The 15,552-nt window shown below is 42.3% G+C and overlaps 1 protein-coding gene across 2 annotated transcripts in view; it reads right to left on the reverse strand.

Moving 5' to 3' along the window:
• LOC139407289 (kelch-like protein 29) overlaps positions 1 to 15,552 on the reverse strand; it is a 381,932-nt gene that overhangs the window by 134,271 nt on the left and 232,109 nt on the right. Inside the window, exons 1-2 of one of the 2 annotated variants that reach the window (XM_071150935.1) lie at positions 9,675 to 10,064; positions 8,647 to 8,803 (exon numbers count right to left, since the gene is read on the reverse strand). In XM_071150935.1, the coding sequence (XP_071007036.1) occupies positions 8,647 to 8,803; positions 9,675 to 9,767 (250 nt within the window). In that variant the 5' untranslated portion in view covers positions 9,768 to 10,064. Of the gene's footprint in view, positions 1 to 8,646; positions 8,804 to 9,674; positions 10,065 to 15,552 lie in introns of those variants that run through there. The other variant, XM_071150934.1, reaches the window with a different exon arrangement.

Below are 15,552 nucleotides of genomic sequence, written 5' to 3' on the forward strand. Positions count from 1 at the left end.
GTCTCTGGCACAGGTCACACTCCGTGATTTGTAAACAAACCAAACAGCCAGGGTAGCTAATCGCTACGGAGCACAGCTACCAGTAGCTATTAGCAACTGTGGATAATTGGTTCCAAGAGTACCTATAACTATGCTAGCTAGCTACCATTCAGCTGTTTTTCTGATAACCTTTACTATTCAGATAATTAGGTTGTAGTTAGTAGCAAGCTACTGTACTCAAAATGTAATTAACTTGTTAACTACCTGGCTCACCAACTAACAATAGCTGGAATGACCTAGCTGTAATGTTTACAAGTATCTCCACTAGTTGGAGCCAAGGAAAGCAACTATTGTCTTTATCAACGATGGACACTAGTTAGAATGTGTACCAATAACTTTCTAACAATATAGCTAGCTACTAACAAAATAGCCCATTTGTTTGCAATAATAGAGATCATACGTTTCCTGTAGTACTTGACCAGGTTTGCACACACTGCAGCAGGGATTGTGGCTCACTCCTCCATACAGACCTTCTACAGATCCTTCAGGTTTCGGAGCTGTCGCTGGGCAATACGGACTTTCAGCTCCCTCCAAAGATTTTCTATTGGGTTCAGGTCTGGAGACTGGCTAGGCGACTCCAGGACCTTGAGATGCTTCTTACGGAGCCACTCCTTAGGTTGCCCTGGCTGTGTGTTTCGGGTTGTTGTCATACTGGAAGAAGACCCAGCCATGACCCATCTTCAATGCTCTTACTGAGGGAAGGAGGTTGTTGGACAAGATCTCGCAATACATGGCCCCATCCATCCTCCCCTCAATACGGTGCAGTCGTCCTGTCCCCTTTGCAGAAAAGCATCCCCAAATAATGATGTTTCCACCTCCATGCTTCACGGTTGGGATGGTGTTCTTGGGGTTGTACTCATCCTTCTTCTTCCTCCAAACACGGTGAGTGGAGTTTAGACCAAAAAGCTCTATTTTTGTCTCATCAGACCACATTACCTTCTCTCATTCCTCCTCTGGATCATCCAGATGGTCACTGGCAAACTGCAGACGGGCCTGGACATGCGCTGGCTTGAGCAGCGGGACCTAGCGTGCGCTGCAGGATTTTAATCCATGACAGCGTAGTGTGTTACTAATGGTTTTCTTTGAGACAGTGGTCCCAGCTCTCTTCAGGTCATTGAACAGGTCCTGCCGTGTAGTTCTGGGCTGATCCCTCACCTTCCTCATGATCATTGATGCCCCACGAGGTGAGATCTTGCATGGAGCCCCAGACTGAGGGTGATTGACCGTCATCTTGAACTTCTTCCATTTTCTAATAATTGCACCAACAGTTATTGCCTTCTCACCAAGCTGCTTGCCTATTGTCCTGTAGCCCATCCCAGCCTTGTGCATGTCTACAATTTTATCCCTGATGTCCTTACACAGCTCTCTGGTCTTGGCCATTGTGGAGAGGTTGGAGTCTGTTTGATTGAGTGTGTGGACAGGTGGGTTTTATACAGGTAACGAGTTCAAACAGGTGCAGTTAATACAGGTAATAAGTGGAGAACAGGAGGGCTTCTTAAAGAAGAACTAACAGGTCTGTGAGAGCCGGAATTCTTACTGGTTGGTAGGTGATCAAATACTTATGTCATGCAATAAAATTCAAATGAATTACTTAAAAATCATACAATGTGATTTTCTGGATTTTTGTTTTAGATTTCCTCTCACAGTTGACGTGTACCTATGATAAAAATTACAGACCTCTACATGCTTTGTAAGTAGGAAAACCTGCAAAATCGGCAGTGTATCAAATACTTGTTCTCCCCACTTTATATATATATATATATGAACTTGACTGCTTTATATGGATTTAAATCACTGCAGTGTTACCTATACTATAGCTAGCCAGCCAGCCAAACTTGTTAGTGACCCATAGGCCTACTCCTGCTGCTAACGTTATAGTAGCGCTGCCGTGCATAACTACTATGTATCCCAGCGGTGTTGACAATTCACCTATCCACATCTTCATCTACTTTTGATGTCACCAGCTAGCTATTCAGGTAATGTTAGCTAGTTGACGTTAACCATGAAGTGAGCACCTGATAAGTCGTTTGGCTAAGGTGTGCATTGCCAGGCTGCTTACTGTAGACAAGTGAACGTCAGTTGTTCATCAGAATGATATTAGCTATTTTCTTACTCACCGCTTCACTGTCAGCCAATCCAACAGCTCCAGATCGAACGAGGTGCATTACTAACAGCAGTAAGCCGTAGCACCAGGTTGTAAATGGGAAGTAATGAGCCCAGACATGTAAATGTTTTATAGGTGGTTCCAAATGAACTAAAGCCAGCCCTCACAAGATACGTATAGCCATTTATTATCACTAAACACTCGGCATTAATGCGGAATAATACAAAGGATTTCCCTGTTCAAGTCTAAATAAATCTTACTTCGACTAAAATGATGACTCATTGACCCGGGGACAAAAGGCCACTAAAATGTGCAGTTGTGTCACAGAACAATGCCACAGAGGTCTCAAGATTTGAGGGACTGTGCAATTAGCATGCTGACAGCAGGAATGTCTACCAGATCTGTTGCCAATAAATGTAATGTTAATTTCTCTACCAATGGCGGTTTAGAGAATTTGGCAATAGTCCTCACAAACGCAGAGCACGTGCATGGCGTTGTGTGGGCGAGCAGTTTGCTGATGTCAACGTTGTGAACAGAATGCCCCATGGTGGCGGTGGGCTTATGGTATGGGCAGGCATAAGCTACAAACAACGAACACAATTGCATTTTATCTATGGCAATTTTCAGCATGATAATGCACGGCCATATGTCCCAATACTTCCTTGGCCTGCATACTCAGCCATATCACCCATTGAGCATGTTTGGGATGCTCTGGATCGACAGCGTGTTCCAGTTCCTATCAATATCCAGCAACTTCACACAACCATTGAAGGTGAATGGGACAACATTCCACAGTCAACAGCCTGATGAACTCCATGTGAAGGAGATGTCACGCTGCATGAGGCAAATGATGGTCACACCAAATACTCAAATGGTTCTGATCCACGCCCCTACTTTTTTTTCATTTCTGTATTCCCAGTCACGTCAAATCCAGATAGGCCGTAATGAATTTATTTCAATTGACTAAATTCCTTATATTAAATGTAACAAAGTAAAATCTTAGACATTTGTGCATGTTTCTATATTTTTGTTCAGTCTATTTAGCCATTAGCATGAATGAATGTCATTGTCATGACCGATGTCCTAAAATAACTTTCCACCAGCACTCGTGTATAACCGCAATTGGCCGACACGCAGTTGATATGGGTACTCAGTTGATGAAACCAATGCTGCATACTCCGGTTGTAAAACAGTCTCAAGCGCTCAAAATTGGATAGGATTCTCCTCTATTAAATAGTGGCCATGGTATTCTGACAGTTAAAAATTAAGATAATATGTACTCTTTGACAAGTAACCCCTATTCTGTCAAGATCACCCCTGAACACGGAATATTTTAACCTTACAAATAGATAAACATCTTAGTTAGCTACCTCGCCCACCTTAGCCATATGATCCCTAGTTCATTGAATGACATTTTAGAAAGAAAGTATTTGGTTGTAATTGTAATGGTGCAGGGTGGCCAACACTCATCCTGGAGAGTCCAGGAGAGCTACTGGGTGTGCAGGCTTTTCCTCCAGCCCTTCTCGAACACACCCCATTGTAATTTATTTATAAATACAAATAAAAGCCGACTGGTGTGTTTGAACAGGATTGGACAAAAAGCCTGCACACCATTGAGCTTTCGGACAATAAAATCAATACTACTAAAAGTTAATGTCAAGCCCTGACTGATTGTCATATGCAGCAGCATTCTGTATGGGTGACATCTCACTCCGTGGTAGGAGCTTGTGTGTGTCACTCCGTGCTTGTGGCTGGGTGCAAAGCCTCCGTCATCTAAATACAATACTAATACCACAGGGCTACATGGACCATTCAGCCACCTCGATATTCCCTAGGGAACACACAAGGGGACAGAGAGCACTGCTCCGACTCTACACCGCCAGTATCCTCAGTGATGAGTTGGATAAACTAGCCTTATAGTGGTGCCAAAGCTTTGGTCAAATTCATTTTGTAGTGGCACTCTCAAACAGACAAGTGGTGCTGCTATTCAGTTCTTTATTTAACTCTTATTAATTATCCATCCAGACGCCTAGTCACTTTACCATGCCTTCACATCCATATCTACCTCAAATACATCATACCCTTGCACATCGATCTGGTACTCCCTGTACAGTGCATTCAGAAAGTATTCAGACCCCTTCACCTTTTCCACCTTTTGCTACATTACATCCTTATTCTAAAATTGATAAAATGTTTTTTTTTTCCCTCAAACTACACACAACACCCCATAAAGTTTGGCACATTTATTAAAAACAACAGAAAATTCTTACGTAAGTATTCAAACCCTTCGCAATGACACTCGGAATTGAGCTTAGGTGCATCCTGTTTCCATTGATCATCCATGAGATGTTTAACCTGTGGTAAATTCAATTGACTGAACATGATATGGGTCAGAAACCCACCTGTCTATATAAGGTCCCACAGTTGACAGTGCATGTCAGAGCAAAAACCAAGCCATGAGGTCGAAGGAATTGTCCGTAGAGCTCCGAGACAGGATTGTGTCGAGGCACAGATCGGGAGAAGGGTACCAAAAAATGTCTGCAGATTTGAAGGTCCCCAAGAACACAGTAGCCTCCAAAATTATTTAATGGAAAAAGTTTGGAACCACCTAGACTCATCCTAGAGCTGGCCGCCCGGGCCAAACTGAGAAATCGGTGGAAAAGGGCCTTGGTCAGGGAGGTGACCAAGAACCCGATGGTCACTCTGACAGAGCTCTAGAGTTCCTCTGTGGAGATGGGAGAACCTTCCAGAAGGACAACCATCTCTCCACCAATCAGGCATTTATGGTAGTGGACAGACAGAAGCCACTCCTCAGTAAAAAGGCACATGACAGCCCGATTGGAGTTTGCCAAAAGGCACCTAAAGACTCAGACCATGAGAAACAAGATTCTCTGGTCTGATGAAACCAAGAGAACTCTTTTGCCTAAAATACTGAGCGTCATGTCTGGAGGAAACCAGGCACCGCTCATCACCTGGCCAATACCATCCCTACGGTGAAGCATGGTGGTGGAAGCATCATGCTGTGAGGATGTTTTTCAGCGGCAGGGACTGGGAGACTAGTCAGGATCGAGGGAAAGATGAACAGAGCAAAGTACAGAGAACCTTGATAAAAAAAATATGCTCCAGAACACTCAGGACGTCAGACCGGGACAAAGGTTAACTTTACAACAGGACAACGTCCCTAAGCACACAGCCAAGACAATACAGGAACAGCTTCGGGAAAAGTCTCTGAATGTCCAACCTGACAGGGCTTGAGAGGATCTGCAGAGAACAATGTGAGAAACTCACCAATTACAGGTGTGCCAAGCTTGTAGCGTCATACCCGAGAAGACCCAAGGCTGTAATCACTGCCAAAGGTGCTTCAACAAAGTACTGAGTAAAGGGTCTGAACACTTACACTACCGTTCAAAAGTTTGGGGTCACTTAGATATGTCCTTGTTTTTGAAAGAAAAGCAAATGTTTTGTCCATTAAAATAACATCAAATTGATCAGAAATACAGTGTAGACATTTTTGCTCCAGATACTCAACTAGTCTAAAGGCCAGTTTTATTGCTTCTTTAAATCAAAACAGCTTTCAGCTGTGCTAACATATTTGCAAAAGGGTTTTCTAGTGATCAATTAGCCTTTTAAAATGATAAACTTGGATTAGCTAACACAACGTGCCATTGGAACACAGGAGTGATGGTTGTTGATAATGGGCCTCTGTACGTCAATGTAGATATTCCATTATAAATCAGCCGTTTCCAGCTATAATAGTCATTTACAACATTAACAATATTTCTGATCAATTTGATGTTATTTTAATGGACATTTTTTTTTTGCTTTTCTTTCAAAAACAAGGACATTTCTAAGTGACCCCAAACTTTTGAACGGTAGTGTATGTAAATATGATATTTAAGTTTTATTTTATAAATTAACAAAAATGTCTACAAACCACTGTGTGTAGATTGTTGAGGAAAAAACGATTGAATCAATTTTAGAATAAGGCTGTAACGTAACATTATGTAGAAAAAGTGAAGGGGTCTGAACACTTACCGAATGCACGGTATATAAATTCAGCAAAAAAAGAAACGTCCCTTCACTGTCAAGTGCGTTTATTTTCAGCAAACTTAACATGTGTAAATATTGTATGAACATAAGATTCAACAACAGACAAACTGAACAAGTTCCACAGACACATGACTAACAGAAATGGAATAATGTGTCCCTAAAAAAAGTGGGGGTCAAAATCAAAAGTAACAGTCTGGTGTCTGGTGTGGCCACCAACTGCATTAAGTACTGCAGTGTATCTCCTCCCCTGGTGAGACAAAACCGCAACTCGTCAGTGAAGAGCACTTTTTGCCAGTCCTGTCTGGTCCAGCAACGGTGGGTTTGTGCCCATAGGCGACGTTGTTGCCGGTGATGTCTGGTGAGGACCTGCCTTACAACAGGTCTACAAGCCCTCAGTCCAGCCTCCCTCAGCCTAATGCGGACAGTCTGAGCACTGATGGAGGGATTGTGCATTCCTGGTGTAACTCAGGCAGTTGTAGTTGCCATCCTGTACCTGTCCCGTAGGTGTGATGTTCGGATGTTCCGATCCTGTGCAGGTATTGTTACACGTGGTCTGCCACTGCGAGGACGATCAGCTGTCCGTCCTGTGTCCCTGTAGCACTGTCCTAGGCGTCGCACAATACGGACATTGCAATTTATTGCCCTGGCCAAATCTGCAGTCCTCTTGCAGCATGCCTAAGGCACGTTCACGCAGATGAGCAGGGACCCTGAGCATCTTTCTTTTGGTGTTTTTCAGAGTCAGTAGAAAGGCCTCTTTAGTGTCCTAACTGTTCATAACTGTGACCTTAATTGCCTACCGTCTGTAAGATGGTAGTGTATTAACGACCATTCCACAGGTGCATGTTCATTAATTGTTCATGGTTCTTTGAACAAGCATGGGAAACAGTGTTTAAACCCTTTACAATGAAGATCTGTGACGTTATTTGGATATTTATGAATTATCTTTGAATGACAGGGTCCTGAAAAAGGGACGTTTCTTTTTTTGCTGAGTTTAGCTCCATTCTAATGTATTTTATTCCTTGTGTTACTTTTTAACTCTGCATCCCTGGGAAGGGCTATTAAGTGAGTATTTCACAGTTAAGTGTACACCTGTTGTATTCGGCGCATGTGACAAATAAAACTTGATTAGAAGAGCAGAGAACTTATTTTCACTGGAAAAGTATTAGAGGTGTTTTTGAGAATGACATTTAGTAGTGGCAAAGGCTGCACTGGCAATAAAAAACGTATTTTCCATTAAATGTATTACTTCTGTGTGTTTATGTAATCATTGTCTTAGCTGTGACAGGTTAATTATTAATCAACTGATCTAATTAAATCTTTACTGAGACTGAATTATGGTTAGCAGATAATTAGTCAAATTAGAGTTCCATGTTAAGTCACAGTACGTCAGACACTACTCAAGTAGTATTCATGTTGCTGTAATAACACAAGCTACATCAGGGATCATCAACTAAATTCAGCTGTCAGACTATTTTTTCTTGAGCGGATGGTTGAACATAATTCAAAATAATCTGTAGAAGTCAAACTGACCACAAGATGCCCAAACAGACAAAATATTTGACAAAAAAAACAAACACAAAAAAAACTTGCTTCCATTTGTATATGATCATTTGTATATATTTGTCTCTCCATTATGCGTGGGAATATTTTGGGAACAGATTTCCAAAATGTAAGTCATTCAAAACTGATCTCCTAGTGTTTTTAACAGTCTTTTATGTCCAACAATAAAAAATAAAAATGTTTTGCTCAGGAAACGTGGGAGCAAATAAAACCCACCCGTGGACCACCAGTTGGGGAACCCTGCACCACATGTTACATTGCTTGCTACATTATGTTGATGTATACAGTGCTGTACTGTATATAATGAGTATTGCTCGAATATACAGTATTCACTGTTTTTCTCGCTACAGTTTTAGGAATGTGGAAACTGGATATTTGCTATGGAACTATACAATATTTATTGTGTTTCTTGAATACATTGTTCAATACTGTATTCATAGTATATTATTTTCATAGTGTAGTTTGCCTCAGTGTGCCTATGTTACGAGAGGCTCCAGACGAACGAGTGCAGTGGCTGTACCATTGTGTATTATTCTTAAATTATACCTGTTCTCCATGAGCGGAAGGCAGAGGCCAGCAGAGCAACATAAGAGGGAAATTGATCACTGCAGGGCACAGCCATTTTGGGTTCACTTCAATACTATTATACTCACTTAAATACTACTGTGGAAGAGTTAAACTTCCACAGCTCCTATAATTAATCTATTACTGGCATTCTTGTCTGTTTTATTTTCATTCTCATTTACACTATGGAAATAGTTACTTCAAATAGATTATTTGTTTAAATTGGAAAATATTACAATAAAGACTATGATTGCCATGATTAGTACAGTATAGGACTGTGTGTGCACACGTTGCGTATTCATGTGTTGCGTATGCATGCGTGTCAGTACCTGTGGATTCACTATCTCTGTGCTGCTGTTTGGCAGGGGGTTCTTCCGTCTCCCAGGGTGTGAGCTGGTTGATGGGCGTCTGTCCCCACTTCACCCCTGGCGCTAACAGCAGACCTGGAGCCTGGCTCTCCCTCTCCCCTGGAGACCCACCTGACACCTGGGAGAGAGGAGAGAAAAACATGACGAAACAGTAGGACCAAACCATCTCTGACACCTGGATAACAGCGAGAGAGAGATTAAGAAGTCCGTCTATCAGCCTTTAACTGACAGTTGATAAACAACACAGCTTAGAGAACGATACAAACAAACATCAGGCCTGATAGACAAGAGATACAGAGATGATGGGGCTGTTCTTGGGCTGTTACACCGAAACATTTATGGAACAGCTGAATATAGTTTTAGTTAAGAAAATGTTGACTCGTTTGTCAGCAAGTTTTGCAAACCGACGATCACGTCATTTACTATTTTAATATCTGAAGACAAGTACTTGGCACATGTCAAATAGTCAAAGCTTCTCGTAGCGTGGTCTAGACTAACTCCTTCTCTGTTCTAAAATCAAAGCCTTGAGCGATGTCTTGTCCTGTATGATTCACTAACCCATCTATATGCACACACTAGAGAACATGGTACGGGCAGCCATGTCCCCAGGTAGCAGGGCAGCCATGTCCCCAAGTTAGCAGGGCAGCCATGTCACCAAGTTAGCAGGGCAGCCATGTCCCCAAGTTAGCAGGGCAGCCATGTCCCCAAGTTAGCAGGGCAGCCATGTCCCCAAGTTAGCAGGGCAGCCATGTCCCCAAGTTAGCAGGGCAGCCATGTCCCCAAGTTAGCAGGGCAGCCATGTCCCCAAGTTAGCAGGGCAGCCATGTCCCCAAGTTAGCAGGGCAGCCATGTCCCCAAGTTAGCAGGGCAGCCATGTCCCCAAGTTAGCAGGGCAGCCATGTCCCCAAGTTAGCAGGGCAGCCATGTCACCAAGTTAGCAGGGCAGCCATGTCACCAAGTAGCTAGCTATGTAACGCGAGCGCACTTGCCTCTTGTATCAAACTGTCGCAATCCGGCGACTGGATTAACCTCTGGCTGGACTGCATCTTGTTAGCTACCCACTCATGCTGCATTAAATCCATTTACTGTTCGGCAAAACAATATTCATATAGCTACAGTCTATAGCACTTTACAAAACAAAAGATACCAGTAGCTAGCTAGCTAAGTAGCTAGCAAAATAGGCTTACATTCAATCACAGAAAGCTAACTTTGCAAACTAGTTTACAACTGAAGCTAACGTCAGTTCACTACTCTAAAACTTGATTAGTTATAATATGTAGAGCAAGCTGGGTGTCTCCAAAAACGTTCACTAGGTTAAATGACTGTTCTTTCTATTTCGACAAACTGTTGCATGTCTGTCTTGAGTGACGTCTGTGGCTGCGCCAGTCTTGACGTTTTAAAGAGACATCGCACCTTTTTATGAAAGAAGTGATAAGGCTGCCGTAGGCTAATACAATCAATCCCAAATGTATGGACAACATATTGTTTGTCATCTGTAGCACTAAAGACTCCACTGAAATCACACACTCTTATAGAATATGCATTCACCTGTATTGTGATTAGGCCTATGCCCTCTTAATTGACCCAGTTTATCAAGATATTAAACATTCAAATACAATTATTACCATTATGTTGTAGGAGTTAGATTGGTAAAACAGTGAAATGTACTGTTTGTATTTTTTTTATTTTATTATTCATTAATGCCTACATGGTTTTCTCTGGGAAATGTTGTCATCAAATGTTCAAATGTAATTACACTGAATCGGTATCGGCCCTAAAAAAAATCCAGATCAGTCGTTCTGTAGCACATGTGCACACAGACACAGATGTGTGCATACACACACACATACGTGCACACACATACACACACATACGCGGTGCACACACACACACATGTATACTCTTATGTGACAGGGCCTAAGAGCAAGGTTAATCAATGTAAATGGGGTAAAGGAGTTAAGGAGAGTGTACTAACTGGTGACTGATGCTGATTATAGCCTCATAAAGGCGGGATCAAAATCCACATCCTAGTCACTTTCTAAAGGGCCCTTACTCTTAATGTACCACCCCACAGACCTATTCACTCAAATTCTCAATTATACCTTGCAATGTGCAATCAAAGGCAATTAAAAGTTGGTATGGTTTTGAACATAGGCGCTTATTAAAATTGTGTAGCCACATAATCAGAGTCTAGCTGTTATTAGTCATGAAGCATAATTTGCTTTACAAATGGTAGAGTAGAATAAAAACATTCCCCTTTGCGGAATCCAAACGTAGAGCCATCATCATCCAAACATAGAGCCACCATCATCCAAACGTAGAGACATCATCATCCAAACATAGAGCCACCATCATCCAAACATAGAGCCACCATCATCCAAACGTAGAGCCACCATCATCCAAACGTAGAGCCATCATCAGCCAAACGTAGAGCCGCCATCATCCAAACGTAGAGCCATCATCATCCAAACATAGAGCCACCATCATCCAAACGTAGAGCCATCATCATCCAAACGTAGAGACACCATCATCCAAACGTAGAGCCATCATCATCCAAACGTAGAGCCACCATCATCCAAACGTAGAGCCATCATCATCCAAACGTAGAGCCACCATCATCCAAACGTAGAGCCACCATCATCCAAACGTAGAGCCACCATCATCCAAACGTAGAGCCATCATCATCCAAACGTAGAGTCACCATCATCCAAATGTAGAGCTATCATCATCTAAATGTAGAGCCATCATCATCTAAACGTAGAGCCATCATCATCCAAACATAGAGCCGCCATCATTCAAACGTAGAGCCATCATCATCCAAACGTAGAGCCATCATCATCCAAACGTAGAGCCATCATCATCCAAACATAGAGCCATCATCATCCAAACGTAGAGCCATCATCATCCAAACGTAGAGCCACCATCATCCAAACATACAGCCATCATCATCCAAACGTTGAGCCATCATCATCCAAACATACAGCCATCATCATCCAAACGTAGAGCCACCATCCTCCAAACATAGAGCCACCATCATCCAAACGTAGAGCCACCATCATCCAAACGTAGAGCCATCATCATCCAAACGTAGAGTCACCATCATCCAAATGTAGAGCTATCATTATCCAAACATAGAGCCACCTCAATCTGCTGTGAACATACATCATAAATCCAATAGGATCTTCTTTTTTCTTTCTACCACAGTGAGAGACGTTATCAGAACAGCAAAAGCCTGATGGAAACCCTGGGTCAACCACCATCAGACCCTACGGCAACACACACACACACACACACACACACACACACACACACACACACACACACACACACACACACACACACACACACACACACACACACACACACACACACACACCACACACACCACACACACCACACACACCAGCATCAGCATTAGCCTCCACAGAAAAGGTCAGAGAGGCTAGAGTACACACTGATTCTCCGGCTCACCTCAGCCCAGCCTGCCTTCTGAGTTAATAGAAAAGACCTGGTCACCAGCCTTCCTTGACACACACATACACACCACACAATGCACACAAATACTAGGCTAGGGTGGTATACCATACACTGGGATATTTGGAAATATCCATGGGATGTTTTTTCAATACCATCAATAGCGTTGAAACGATTTATTTGAAGTTTTTTAGTATATTTGAATATTTGTAGATCCTTTTTAAGAAAATACCCGCAGTTAACTTGTACAATCCGTTAGGAGATAAAGATGATCACATTCTTCATTTCACCTTTCACATTTTTATTGTGAAGCTAACTGGTAGTCCCCAGTCACATGGTGTTTGCTTACAAGCACACAATGAAGAGAGACCGGAGTTGTGTGAGTCACTCACTGTTGTGCAGCACGCCAGGTGATCTAGTTACAGTATGGAATTCACAACTAAATGTTTGCCAGCTAGATATCTATTAAGTTAACTGTCTAAAATATGCTAAATTCTCTGCAGTTATGCATTTGGTTTGCTAATTTAGTAGCTAGCTTCTTCCAAAATCAGGCTTTGCTTGGTAACAGCACAGAATCTCCCTCATGGATCAAGAGTCTTGCTGTCTAATATTTGTTTGCGCATGCAGCAAACTATGAGTGGCATTTATTTTGTTACTTGTATAACTTTATGAGCTGGGATGTCTGTCCAGCAAATACTTTAGGTCAGAGACTGCATAAAATGTTTGCAATGTGCTCGTTAGCATTTAGTTAGCATTCTCTATAGGGTTTTACATGTAGTTGTCATTGCTAACCTTTGGATTACAAAGGCTCAGTGGGGTTAGAAAATAGCGCCCCTTGTGTTCAGTGCCAGTATTACTGAATATCCTGGTATGGCACAAGGTCTGTATGAAGGTATGACTATCTGGATACCTCCCAAGTCTAACACACTCACATTGTCAGCTGTTCACAGTGAAATATACAATAGGCTAGCTTCCCTCTCTGAACTCTACCTCCATCCCATTATCCTTCCTGACCCCAAACCCATTTCATCAACTCTCCCATCATGCAATCTGCTACCGCGTTCAGGGGCAGACTTATTGATTTGGAGGCCCCAGGCAGAGGCCAGGCAGAGGCCAGTCTGTGGAAAGACATGAAGATTGCTGTCCTCCGCTGCTCCCCATAGAATTTAACAGAGCTAGAGAAAATCTGCCTGGAAGAATGGGAGAAAATCCCCCAAATCCAGATGTGCAAAGCTGATACAGACATACCCAAGACAACTCAAATCAGCCAAAGGTGCTTCTACGAAGTATTGAGTCACGGGTGTGAATACTTGCGATTGATGTGTCGATGTGATGATGATGCTGATGACAAAAGTGCACAATGACAGTAATCGATCGTTCTCTCTCTCGCTCTCTCTATGAGAAATTGTCAATTGTTGACCTCTGAGTCTCTCCTGCTCCTAAGCCATTACACTCTACTTATTCATATCATTCTAAACTATCTCACTTTCCTCTGTCTGAACTGGACAGGCGCAGAGTTCATCATTCTTACCATACCCGTTAATCCATGGTCCCTCATTCTTCTTTTGACTTGTTCTTCTTCTTGTGTTAGACTAGCAGACATCTGATAACATTGTGACATCTCAATGCCTTCTATCTGACTCATACCGGGCCTGTCAGATTTCTTTGACTATGCACAGATCAAGTGTTTGAGTCTTTATTTTTTTTAAGTTGTCTGCTGTTACAGTGCATGTACTACTGACACATCAATACTATCAGTAGTGCTTTGGCAGCATCTAGCATCTCCACACACACACACACACACACACACACACACACACACACACACACACACACACACACACACACACACACACACACACCTCTTGTGAAGAGCAGTGGGTGATAAACCCTTCTTTAAGCAGGGAGGAAATGTGTGTGAGATGGAATCGATCAGATATGTAAAGCTGCACATGAATTAATATTGAACCAGATGTTTCGATTGTGTGTGTTGGGTGGTGGCGGCGGCAGGCAGGTTTGGAGTCTAGTGGAATAAGGAGAGCAGGAGTGTCAATGGGGCCTGTGGCGGACTTACCATTATGCAGAAGAGTCAAATGCCTCAGGCCACACATCATCCCGTGAATTGTTTCATGCGATATGATTGCAAACGTGACTTTCATTGAAATTAAGCTGCAGCAATGAGAGGGGCATAGAAAATAAAAGAAAGAAAGATTTAATTTCAAGAGAGAAAAAGTTAACGCATTTCTTTAGTAAAAAGACAGGTGCTGCTGATAATACTGCCATCGTCGCAGAGGACATGTACAGAGCCTTCAGAAAGTATTCACACCCCTGGACTTATTCCACATATTGTTGTGTCACAGCCTGAATTCAAAATTGATTAAATAAATAAAAATCTCAACCATCTATACACAATACCCCATAATGACAAAGTGAAAACATGTTTTTACACATTTTTGCAAACGTATTGAAAATGAAATACAGAAATATACATTTTACATAATTATTCAATACTTTATAAAAGCACCTTTGGCTGTGATTACAGCTTTGAGTTGTCTTGGGTATGTCTGTATCAGCTTTGCCCATCTGGATTTGGGGATTTTTTCCCCCATTCTTCCTGTCAGATTTTTTCAAGCATGGTTAAGTTCGATTTGAGCAGTGGTGGACAGCAATCTTCAAGTCTTTCCACAGTCTGGCCTCTGCCCAGGGCCTCCAAATCAATAAGTCTGCTCCTGAACGCGGTAGCAGATTGCATGATGGCAGAGTTGATTAAATGGGTTTGCGGTCAGGAAGGATAATGGAATGGAGGTAGAGTTCAGAGAGGGATGGAGGGAAGAAGTCAGGAAGCTAACCTATTGTAGATTTCACTTTAGACAGCTGAACGTGTGTGTGTTAAGCTTGGGAGGTATCCAGATAGTCATACCTTTATACAGACCTTGTGCCATACCAGGATATTCAGTAATACTGGCACTGAACACAAGGGGCGCTATTTCCAAACCCCACTGAGCCTTTGTAATCCAAAGGTTAGCATTGACATGTAAAACCCTATAGAGAATGCTAACTAAATGCTAACGAGTGTCTTGCAAACATTTTATGCAGTCTCTGACCTAAAGTATTTGCTGGACAGACATCCCAGCTCATAAAGTTATACAAGTAACAAAATAAATGCTACTCATAGTTTTCTGCCTGCTCAAAACACATTTTAGACAGCAAACAAACTGATAAGGATGTGAAATATGTTTAGCGACACGCACTCGCACACGCAAACACACACACACACACACACATACTCTTGTACAACTCACCTTGTGGGGACACATAATTCGGTCCCATTCAAAATCCTATTTTCCCTAACCCTAAACCTATCTCCTTTCCCTAAAACTAACCCTAGTTCCT

The sequence above is a fragment of the Oncorhynchus clarkii genome, chromosome 4 (assembly GCF_045791955.1).
Source record: "Oncorhynchus clarkii lewisi isolate Uvic-CL-2024 chromosome 4, UVic_Ocla_1.0, whole genome shotgun sequence".
Classification (NCBI taxonomy): domain Eukaryota; kingdom Metazoa; phylum Chordata; class Actinopteri; order Salmoniformes; family Salmonidae; genus Oncorhynchus; species Oncorhynchus clarkii.